The sequence below is a fragment of the Jaculus jaculus genome, chromosome 8, assembly GCF_020740685.1.
Source record: "Jaculus jaculus isolate mJacJac1 chromosome 8, mJacJac1.mat.Y.cur, whole genome shotgun sequence".
NCBI lineage: Eukaryota > Metazoa > Chordata > Mammalia > Rodentia > Dipodidae > Jaculus > Jaculus jaculus.
The window spans coordinates 114,845,340-114,857,510 of record NC_059109.1 but is presented as its reverse complement, the minus strand read 5'-3'; the positions used below and the strand labels follow the sequence as shown (position 1 = coordinate 114,857,510).

Below are 12,171 nucleotides of genomic sequence, written 5' to 3'. Positions count from 1 at the left end.
AAGCTTTATCTTTACACCAAAATCATTAAAGCAATTAGATATCACATATCCTGGACCAACAAACAACACAGTGTGGCAGATGACCCCGTTCTGGCCCTGGCATTTACAAGCAACAGCCTATGACTTTAGGGCAAGCTTTTCTTCCCCAGCAGAGTGCTTCTGCTCCAACTATTTCTCACCCTCCCTTTGAAAAGAGCTTTACCTTTGATTAGTTAACCAAGAAAAAGGGTTTTATAGGAATGATTTGTGCCATGATTAGTTTTCTTTAACAGCCCCCTCCCTTTCTCACATGCCAGAACCCTCAAAACCTTCCAAGCCCAGATTCTGTGCTTCCTCTTGACTGTCAAGCATCACCTTCTGTCATTCCTTTCTGCTCTGTACGAGCCTCACTCTAGGCTCCTTACAATTTCTACTGATGCAGACTCCAGCTTAGAAACAAGGCACACCATTCCATGCTAGAGCTTCAGATGGAAAAGAACACATGACCTTGGTCACTCTTAACTTGTGTGACCTCACTTACGGTGATATTTTCCCAAGTCCATCCATTTTCCTGCAAATTTCATACTTTCATTAGTCCTTACCACTGAGTAGAATTCCATTGTGTACCTGGACCACATCTTCACTTTGGTTGGGTGCCTGGAATCCTCTGGAGAGTGTTTCTCTGCCAGATCTGGTAGATGGGGAACCTTGTTACTAGTTGTTGGCTGAAAATTCAGTTGCAATAGCCAGCTAAAACTCTTCTCATCTGGAGCACCTAGGTTTTCTCTGTGGCCTCACCTCCTCAAAACATGGGAAACAGCCAGGCCTGGTGGCACACGCCTTTAATCCCAGCACTCAGGAGGCAGAGGTAGGAGGACTGCCAATGGTTCAAGGCCAGCCTGAGAATACATAGTGAATTCCAGGTCAGCTTGGACTAGAGTGAAACCCTACCTTGAAAAAAAAAAAAAAACATGGGAAACAGATTATTCAAAAGACAAGCAGTTTGGGACTGAAAACTTTTCTAATCAAGCGTGGAAAGAAAGGCTAAAGATATGGCTTAGTGGTTAACGAACTTGCCTGCAAAGCCAAAGGACCTAGATTTGATTCCCTAGTACCCACATATGCCAGATGCACAATGTGGATATCTCCCTCTCCCTCCCTCCCTCCCTCCCTCTCTTTGTCTCTTTTTCTCTTAAATAAATATGCACTTTAAAAAGGAGTTGGGCCGGGCAGTGGTGGCGCACACCTTTAATCCCAGCACTCGGGAGGCAGAGGTAGGAGGATTGCCATGAGTTCAAGGTCACCCTGAGATGACAGAGTTAATTCCAGGTCAGCCTTGACCAGAGTGAGACCCTACCTCAAAAAACCAAAAAAAATAAAAAATAAAAAGGAGTTGGGGGCTGGAGAGATGGCTTAGCGGTTAAAGTGTTGGCCTGCAAAGCAAAAGGATCCCATGTGGGCTCATCAAGACCCACATAAGCCAAATGCACAGGGGGTACATGCAACTGGAGTTCATTTGCAATGGCTGGAGGCCCTAACATGCCCATTCTCTCTCTCTGTCTCTCAAATAAATAAATAATCTTAAAAAAAAGAGTTGGAAGTCACATGCATCATTCTCATTACACAACTCTATTCACTAGTAGCAGGCCAAGGATTGACCTATATTTCACAGTGGAAAATGACATGTTATGATCCCAGTACACAGTCCTCTGAACAAAGGCCCTGTAACCCTCTCACTGGAAAAATTAGCCTCATTCCCACTCACTGTGTATGCAAGTCTCAGTATCGTTGAGGAAGGAAATGGTGGCTCACAGAATTGGAACAGGCTCAGTGTGAGGGCTTTGAGGACGGCAGACATTTAGCAAGGATGCAAGTAGCCCACCTCTTCACCGCATGCTTTCAGTTCATTTAGGTCACAAACTCAGCTAAACAGTTCTTTACAGAAGTTGTTCTAAATCCCTCCTCACCCAGAGGAACAGAGCCTTCCCGCAAGGTTTCAGTGTCATTTTTTCAGTGCATAAAGCCATTCCTTATCACCTGGTTGCCTCCTTGTCGGGATCCCACTAGCAGTGTTTAGAAAGCATTTATGTATTTTTATTTTCTAGGTCCATTGCATAACACACCATTAAATGTTTTCAAGTTAAACTTATCATTATTAAGCACTATGAATTTATTCAGGAATTCTTTGTTTCCTCATTACATATATAATAACATAGGAAGACTTTGAGCTGGACGTGGTGGCACATGCCTTCAATCCCAGAACTCAGGAGGCAGAGGTAAGGGGACCACTGGGAGTTCAAGGCCACCCTGAGAATACATAGTGAATTTCAGGTTCAGCCTGAGCTAGAGTGAAACCCTACCTCAAAAAAAAAAAAAAAAAAAAAAAGAATCCAGACCAGGCAGAACACCTCAACCTCAGAAGAGAGAGCTTTCCAAACTTGTCCAGGACCTGAGACTGACATTGTGAAAGTATACACACACACACACACACACACACACACACACACACACACACGTTTGTTTTGTTAATTCTTATCAGATAAAGTCACTATAACTTGTACATATTTTTTTCTATTTTGAGTTTTTAAATCTTAGTGGTGTTTTTTGTTTTTTTGTTTTGGTTTTTGGTTTTCCAAGGTAAGATTTCACTCTAGTCCAGGCTGACCTGAAATTCACTATGTAATCTCAGGGTGGCCTTGAACTCATGGTGATCCTCCTACTCTGCCTCCCAAGTGCTAGGGTTAAAGGTGTGAGCCACCACTCCTGGCTCTAAATCTTAGTTTTGTTAGCTTCTCATCTTCCTCTCCCTCATCAATAGCCATTTCTATTTCTCCTGTATTAAGTTCTCTTTTAATATGCTATCCCTGCAGAAATAGATTTGCTTCTTTAAAGAAAATTTAAACTGATAATGATAATTTTACATAATTTGTATGTTCTCATACACATTCCTGTGTTAATACACTGTATAGTGAGTAGTACCATATGTAAGTTTTTAACTGTAGCTGGGTTTTTTTTGTTTGTTTGTTCTGGTTTTGGTTTTGGTTGGGGTTTTTTTTTTTTGCTTGTTTTTTGTTTTCTTCTTTTTTTTTTAGAATTTTTTTGGTTTATTTTTATTTATTTATTTGACAGTGACAGACAGAGAAAGAAAGAGGCAGAGAGTGAGAGAGAGAGAGAGAATGGGCATGGCAGGGCTTCCAGCCACTACAAACGAACTCCAGATGCGTGCCCCCCCTTGTGTATCTGGCTAATGTGGGTCCTGGGGAACCGAGCCTCGAACCAGGGTCCTTAGGCTTCACAGGCAAGCGCTTAATCGCTAAGCCATCTCTCCAGCCCTGTTTTTTGTTTTTTTGAGGTAAGGTCTCACTCTAGCTCAGGCTGATCTGGAATTTCCTATGTAGTCTCAGGGTGGCCTTGAACTCATGGTCATCCTCCTACCTCTGCCTCCTGAGTGCTGGTATTAAAGGCGTGAGCCACCACGCCCAACTTCATTGTAGCTTTTTAACTACTTAATCTTTCTCTCTGGATCATTGAAAGAACTTTACAAATAAAATTCACAACATTTACTTCATAAGAACTATCCAAAATATATCCTTTTATTTCTTTTAGCTGCAACCTGAAGATTATGTCAAAAATAGACAATGTAATTTAAATGCTTCACACATAAGGCCACCACAATACCCAGTGACAGATCTGCAATGTAGAACTGGTGAGAAAAAAAGTAAAGAAGCATGGGAAACAACATCACATAGACCATCAAAGTAAGTCAAAGCAAAGAATTGTGCAAAGTTAGTAGAGCTCACTGGTGTCGGGTGAATTCTTTGACTGAAAGAGGTATATGAAATTTGTGTCTCATGAATCCTCAGTACACAATAGAATGAGAAACCTGGGAAAGTAAATTTAATAATTGATATTCCTTTTATAATATAAGTCCTGAGTAACATATAGCTTTCCATCTTGTGTTTACATAGCAGTCCCCGATAATATTTTCATATATTTCACCTGACTTATCTGTTAGAGTTTAGGCTAAATAATTAGGAAGATTTTTAATTAAGAAAGTATCATACTTGTCACCTGAGCCAAAAGACAGGTCCCACCTCTAAAAGGTTATAAATATCTTTGCAAGGGGAGAGCCCACTCTCTGAGCTACCTGATCACCTGAGAACTTCTAACTGATGGTGAGTTTTCCAGCCCTTACTCTCCACATGGGCTCTTTATTCCTTCCAGCTCTCCCCAGGGCAGGAGCTCTTTAAACTTCTTTTCTCTTTTGTCCCATGGTTTTCCTAGGCCCTCCAATGGGATCTCTAACCACATGGGTGCCTTTCCTTGGCTCTGTTCTTCTGTCAATAAATATAATAATTTAATAATTACAAAAAGAAAATATCAGGCTGGAGAGATGGCTTAGTGGTTAAGCACTTGCTTGTGAAGCCTGAGGACCCCGGTTCGAGGCTCAGTTCTCCAGGACCCAAGTTAGCCAGATGCACAAGGGGCACACGTGTCTGGAGTTTATTTGCACTGACTGGAGGCCCTGGCGTGCCTATTCTCTCCCTCTCTCTCTCTCTCTCTCTCTCTCTATCTGCTTCTTTCTCTCTGTCTGTCACTCTCAAATAAATAAATAAAAATAACAAAAAAGAAAGTATCATACTTACAAAATAGCTTTTAATATTTCCTGCAATTATAAAAAATTAAAATTTTCATTACTTTTGGGTATAATAACTTAATCTCAAGAGTGAAGCAGTACTAATGTTAAACCTGGGGGCCCATTGTAGAACTTGTGAAATTAACTCTCTTTGACATCTTCTATGCTACCACTAGATGGTAGGTAGGGACAAACTATTCTTCAAATTTTCTCTGTTCAATATAAATGCATGATTGAAAAATCAAAAAAAGTAACATAAGTGTGTATGAAAGTTAATAACAAAGTGACTTAAGTAATTCCTTTTTCAGTGTGAGGTAATACATGGGACACATGTATTTCCACTGAAAACCTAAAAAGGATAAGCTGAGCTAACAATCATAGAATCTGATTTAATTCATTTTGATTACCACTTCAGCCAAGGCTTCTTCCCTCCAATATTGTTGTTCTGAATTATCTTAAATTATTAGCCTCACAGAGATATTACATGACAGAAAATTGTTTTAAACAGATTTGGAAAGTTTTGATAAGATAACCTATACTAGATTATTAAATACAAATATTGATAATTTTTTTTCATTGTCTATTATCTTATTCATTGCCAAGTAAATCAAGACATGCATCATCACACATATTTACATCTTCATTATGGCAATTCTAGATGCCAGTTACTGATGAATCTTTCATGGAAAATGTCAGTCTGTACTTACATTCTGTTCTCCTCACAGCTCTACGAGGCAAAGTGGTACAGGGGTCAGCCAAGGATCCCCCCCATCAGAAGACCCGATGAAATTCCACACAATCCCAAAGTCTTCTGAGTGTGCCTTCTGCTCTCACAGCTCTACAAGGAAGAGTAATATGGGGGTCAGCCAGGGATCCCCCCCATCAGAAGACACAATGAAATTCCACACAATCCCAAAGTCTTCTGATTGTGCCTTCTGCTCTCACAGCTCTACAAGGCAGAGTAATATGGGGGTCAGCCAAGGATCCCCCCCATCAGAAGACCCGATGAAATTCCACACAATCCCAAAGTCTACTGAGTGTGCCTTCTGCTCTCACAGCTCTACAAGGCAGAGTAATATGGGGGTCAGCCAGGGATCCCCCCCATCAGAAGACCCAATGAAATTCCACACAATCCCAAAGTCTACTGAGTGTGCCTTCTGCTCTCACAGCTCTACAAGGCAGAGTAATATGGGGGTCAGCCAAGGATCCCCCCCATCAGAAGACCCGATGAAATTCCACACAATCCCAAAGTCTACTGAGTGTGCCTTCTGCTCTCACAGCTCTACAAGGCAGAGTAATATGGGGGTCAGCCAAGGATCCCCCCCATCAGAAGATCCAGTGAAATTCCACACAATCCCAAAGTCTTCTGAGTGTGCCTTCTGTCCTCCTCACAGCTCTAGGAGGCAAAGTGGTACATGGGTCAGCCAAGGATCCCCTCCATCAGAAGACCCAATGCAATTTCACAGAATCCCAAAGTCTACTGATTGTGCCTTTTGCTCTCACAGCTCTACAAGGAAGAGTAATATGGGGGTCAGCCAAGGATCCCCCCCATCAGAAGATCCAATGAAATTCCACACAATCCCAAAGTCTTCTGAGTGTGCCTTCTGTCCTCCTCACAGCTCTAGGAGGCAAAGTGGTACATGGGTCAGCCAAGGATCCCCCCCATCAGAAGACCCGATGCAATTTCACACAATCCCAGAGTCTTCTGAGTGTCCCTTCTGTCCTCCTCACAACTCTAGGAGGCAAAGTAGCATGGGGATCAGCCAAGGATACCCCCCAAGAGAAGACCTGATGCAATCGCACACAATCCCAAGGTCTTCTGTGGGTGCCTTCTATTCTCCTCACAGCTCCACGAGACTAGATTATTATGGGCTAAGTCAAAGACACTGTCGAAAAAAACGTAAATCAGGATTTCAATTATGGCTGGAATCTGAGCAAAAAATGGAGATCTATCGTGCCAGGGTTAGTAGCACCAAAATTTTCCCTATTTTAGATTTCTGATGTTATTCTTACTTTTAATTTGTTGAACTACTGAGTTGTTTAGGTAACCCATTCATTTTAAGTGGAGCTCATGATAGTGTATGCTTATGAAGAAAACTTACATTTCTAATTTAATAAAGTCCCTGGAGATGTCACATCCAAAAGATCCTCCTTTTCCTCACCTGAAGAAATACAAATAACTCTCCTGATGTAGTGTGCCTCTCCTGAAATGCTTCATCTACACAAGATCATAAAACAAGATTATTAGTCCTGCCGGGCATGGTGGCACAGAGGTAGGCACATTGCCGTGAGTTCAAGGCCACTCTGAGACTAAATAGTGACTTCAGGTCAGCCTGGACTAGAATGAGACCCTACCTCAAAAAAAAGAAAATTATTAGTGTGTGTGACCACTGGGAGCATATGCAGTACTTGTCTTAGATTCCAGGTGATTGTAGCTGCTTTGTGTTCAAAGAACCTTAAGAGTAATCCTGCAGCATCAAGTGTGCTGACACTGACCCCACAGGAATGACAGACACCCAAATACTTAACCTCTTATGCCATGGATGTCTGTTATTTAAAGGATGTGAGATGAATGCTTTCTCTGATGTCCATACACATGAAAAATGAAAAGATTAACTTTTTATTAAAATTATTTTATTTTTATTTTTAGAAAAAGACAGAGAGAGAGAGAGAGACAGAGACAGAGAATTGCCATGCCACGGCCTTAGCCACTGAAATCAAACTCCAGATGCTTGCACCAACTAGTGGGCATGTGCAACCTTGTGCTTTCCTTATCTTTGTGCATCTGGTTTATGTGGGATCTGGAGAGTCTATCATGGGTCCTTAGGTTTTGCAGGCAAGGACTTTAACTTCTAAGCCACTCTCCAGCCCAACTTTGGCTTTCAGTTTATATTTATACACACACACAGAGAGACACACACGTGTCTGTGTCTGTGTGTGTGTGTTTTATTTTGTTCAAGGTAGGGTCACTCTAGTCAAGGATGACCTGGAATTTACTATGTAGTCTCAGGGTGGACTTAAACTCATAGTGATCCTCCTACCTTTGCCTCCCAAGTGCTGAGTTTAAAGGTGTGACCTATCATGCTGAACTTTAAGTTATATTTTTGACATTTTCTTAAATGAAAATATATCTTGAACTGCAATTTTACTTACTGCATATATATCAATTTTGTGAAGTAATATTATTGTATCACACTCTAACCCAGGCTGACTTGGAATTCACTATGGAGTCTCAGGGTGGCCTCGAACTCACGGCGATCCTCCTACCTCTGCCTCCCAAGTGCTGGGATTAAAGGCATGCACCACCATGCCTGGCTTGACTTTTTCTTTTTTGATTTATAATACATAGTTTAGATTAGCCTGTCCTCCTCTCCCTCATACATAGCCATTTCTTTACCTTTTGCTTTAATTTCAATTTTAATATGAAATTGACACAGAAACATATTTACTTCTTTAGATTGAAAACCTATAATTTTACACAAATTGTATGTTCTCATATATATTTCTGTTTTAAAACACTGTATACTTTGCAATATCATATGTATATTTTTAGTTTGAGCTTTTTCACCTATTTAAAGTTTCCCTCTGAATCACTGAAGGAACTTTAAGAACAAATACCAAATATTTATTTTTACAACAACTATCAAAAATATACCCTTGTGCCCGGCGTGGTAGCGCACGCCTTTAATCCCAGCACTCGGGAGGCAGAGGTAGGAGGATCTCTGAGAGTTCGAGGCCACCCTGAGACTCCATAGTGAATTCCAGGTCAGCCTGAGCCAGAGTGAGACCCTACCTCGAAAAACCAAAAAAAAAAAAAAAAATATATATATATATATATATATACACACACACACACACACCCTTGAATTTCTTTTAGGTGGAAGCTTATGAATTTCTTCGATATGCATATCGTCCTCAAAACCCTACCGGCTACAGTTCACTAGATTACCCATATGTAGATCTGCTACAAGGACTCTATGATACCTCAAGTGATGACGAGTCAGAAATAACATTCTATTGAAAACCAATGTAAGTCACGGCAACAATTGTATAAAGTAACTAAAATCACAATAGTGGTTTGGTAGAATATTTTTTTTTAATTTATTTATTTGAGAGCAACAGACATAGGGAAAAAGACAGATAGAGGGAGAGAGAGAGAATGGGCGCGCCAGGGCTTCCAGCCACTGCAAACAAACTCCAGACGCGTGCGCCCCCTTGTACATCTGGCTAACGTGGGACCTGGGGAACCGAGCCTCGAACTGGGGTCCTTAGGCTTCACAGGCAAGCACTTAACCACTAAGCCATCTCTCCAGCCCTGGTAGAATATTTTTTTAAAAATAATTTTATCCACTCTTTACATTTTCATACATGTACACTATACCATATTTTGTTCTTATTTCCTCCACCACCTTCCCCCATTAACCTCCTTGTTCTTGCTCCATTAACCCCATCATACTTCCATGCCTATTTTACTCATTGAGTTAAGTTAGGGTTGCTTCCTTGATATGGGTGGGAGGTTATTTACCATGGAATGGGCAATGTTTCAGTCAGGTTTGCATTGCAATCACCCAACCAAGAGCAGCTTGTGGTGAGGGGGAAGGTTTATTTTAGATTACAAACTTGAGGAGATGCTCCACGATGGCAGGGGGGAAATGACGGCATGAGCAGAGGGGGGACATCACCCCTTGGCCAACATAAGGTGGGCAGTAGCAACAGGAGAGTTTGCCAGACACTGGCTGTAATACCCATAAGCCCACCCCCAAAAGTGCACTGCCTCCAAGAGGTGTTACTTCCCAAATTTTCATCAGCTGGCAACCTAGCATTCAGAACACCCAAGTTTATGGGGGACACCTGAATCAAACCACCACAGACAACCTCCCACCACTAGTGATCTTGACTCACTGTTTCCCTCCATTTAATTATTCCTGAGAGGATCTAGCTTCAATCTTCTGCATGTAAACATAAAGACTGGCCATCACCACTTGCTGAAGATGCTGTCTTTTCTCCATGTTATGGAAAACACACAAGGAAAATATAAAATCAGACAATCAGTCAAATAAATGTGTCTTCACACCTAAGATCTTCAAAGGAATTAGATATCAAATGATCATTTAACACCACAGAGTATTGATTGTTGTATTCCTTTCCCAGTTGTTGTCTCCAAACACAGCACAAAAATAACTAAAGAAGGGAAGGGTTGTCTTTGCTTTAGCATTTAAAGAAGATTGCAGTGCACCATGGTAGGAAAGGCATACCAACAGGAGCTTCAGGCAGATAGCCTCATTTCTCCTGCAATTAGGCAGGATAAAGCAAACAAGGAAAGATATCAGGCTATCAAACCTCAAAGATATCCCCAGAGATTCACTTCGTCCAGGGAGTGTATACTTCCAAAAATAATAAATGTCATTCGATCTTAGTTGTTCTGCCCTACCCCACAGAGACATATCTCTGGCCAGGTACCGTATTTTTCCCTTGTCCTGCACCTTCTAGCCAATCTGGGTAGTGTACGAGTCCACATCTTCAGGTGATCGTCTTCATTTCAGCCAGCTTGCACGCACTTCACTCTTTCTGGCACTTTCTCCTGGTCCTTCAGGTTTCAGCTTACTTACCACCTCCACCTACTAAGAGCCCACAATGATGCAAGGCCAAAGAGCTAGGACCTTACGTGGACTTCAGTGGTGTCATTTTTTATCCTTGCTACAGTTCCCTTTATCCTTTGCCCTGCCACAGTGTCTTTTCTGAGTCAAATCCCCATGACTTTATAGTAACACATACTTTGACACAAAAGTTATAAGCTTTTTGTTTGTTTTGTTGTTTGTAAGGGGTACTAGGACATACCCAGAATTCTCTGAACTGGTGGTAATCCTCCTGTCTCAGTCTCCCAAGATCTTGGATTATAAGCCTGAGTCTTCAGGCCAGGCTGAATTCTTTTCCAATTTTATTTATTTGCTTTGATGTACTTTTTGTGTGTCTAGACGTATGCAGCCTTGGCACACACGCCAGGTGTTGGTGTTCTTCTTTCGCCTTCCTTGAAACAGGGTCTCTTGCACTGCAGAACAGCTACTCTGTGACTTTTTATTTATTTTTTTGTTTATCTTTATTTATTTGAGAGTGACAGAGAGAGAAAGAGGCAGAGAGTGAGAATAAGAGAGAATAGGCGTGCCAAGGCCTCCAGCCACTGCAAACGAACTCCAGATGTATGTGCCCCCCTGGGGAATCGAGCCTAGAACTGGGGTCCTTAGGCTTCACAGGCAAGCACTTAACCACTAAGCCATCTCTCCAGCCCACTCTGTGACTTTTGAATTCTCCGGGCTCTTCCTTTCACTGTCAGGTGCACTAGTGTCAAAACTGTATGTTCCACTTTGTGTCTGAATTTAGGTGAGTGCTGTGGAGTGTGGAATTTGTGTGGACAGGCCTGTCTCAAAAAGAGGTGGATGGTGTCTCTTGGGAACCACTTCACAAGCTGTTCTCTGCCCTTCACATTGCAGGCATGGTCACATTCACCCGTGCACTCTCATGCACTTGAACATCTACATGTATGGATCGGTGCACATGCACACACTCATCACACACTCCACTCACCAAAGTTTTGGGGACCTGTAACCTTGCTTCTGCAAATACCCCCAATAGGCACCAATAGTAAACAATAGCTTTTCATGAATATTCTCTTGTGTTCCCCGGGGCAGTACTTCTATATTGTCTAGGTTGCTAAAATTATGAATGCCAATTGTACTAATTTTTCTTCTAGATTTATGCTGTAATTACATGTGCCATAAAGTGGTGATAAAAAGCAATTACTGAAGGACCTTAAGCTGTGATGTTACAGACTGCATCATGAGAGATCCCACAACTTATTTTAGCACTGAGGAAATTTCACTCCTTTAACAGACGTGGTGTACCAGCCATATATGAGAAGACTCTGAAGAGTAACTTCCATCCACGAATCCCAACAAGAATGGACTAAAATTTCTAAGCAGGAAGAGTTGTTTTGTCAACCACAGATACCTGAAATATTGGAGGCATATGCCTTTAACTCACCTGCAAAAGCCCTTTACTTATGCAAAAAATAAAATGTTGGTGAAAAGTTCTCTGAGTGCTGAGTGCTGAGTGCAGAGTGCTGAGTGCTGAATGCAGAGTGCTGGCATCTGGAAGCACACAGGTCAAGCCCAGAAACATGCATCCTGTTCAGGATCCTGGCACCCTGTGGTGTTGGTGCCCAAGACTGTTTTGACTCCTGTATGACTATGTAGCAAAGGGAGGGAAAACTGTGGAAAAACAAATGGCTTGTGGAGAATCTGGGCAGATGTCAGATATACATTTCTGTGACCTCTCACTACCTTGATGTGGAATGTCCTTTATTCCCTTCTTCCTCCATTATGATCAGATAGAGTTCAGGGAATTATTCCAACTTTCCTGCACTTGTTAAGATTTCCTTTGTGTCCTAATATATGGTCTATTTTAGAGAATGTTCCATATGCTGTGGAAAAGAATGTGTATTCTGCAGCATTTACATGAAATGTCCTCTATATATCTGCTAGGTCCATTGTGCTATGATC

The 12,171-nt window shown here is 41.7% G+C and overlaps 1 protein-coding gene across 1 annotated transcript; it reads left to right on the top strand.

The window, feature by feature from the left end:
- Nucleotides 1-3,590: 3,590 nt before the first annotated feature.
- Nucleotides 3,591-11,702, top strand: LOC123462701. The gene is made up of 5 exons (XM_045155687.1): nucleotides 3,591-3,737; nucleotides 5,341-5,365; nucleotides 5,588-6,577; nucleotides 8,493-8,644; nucleotides 11,364-11,702. The coding sequence occupies exons 3-4, from the start codon at nucleotides 5,621-5,623 to the stop codon at nucleotides 8,634-8,636; spliced, it is 1,101 nt and encodes a 366-aa protein (XP_045011622.1). The 5' UTR covers nucleotides 3,591-3,737; nucleotides 5,341-5,365; nucleotides 5,588-5,620; the 3' UTR covers nucleotides 8,637-8,644; nucleotides 11,364-11,702.
- Nucleotides 11,703-12,171: the final 469 nt, after the last annotated feature.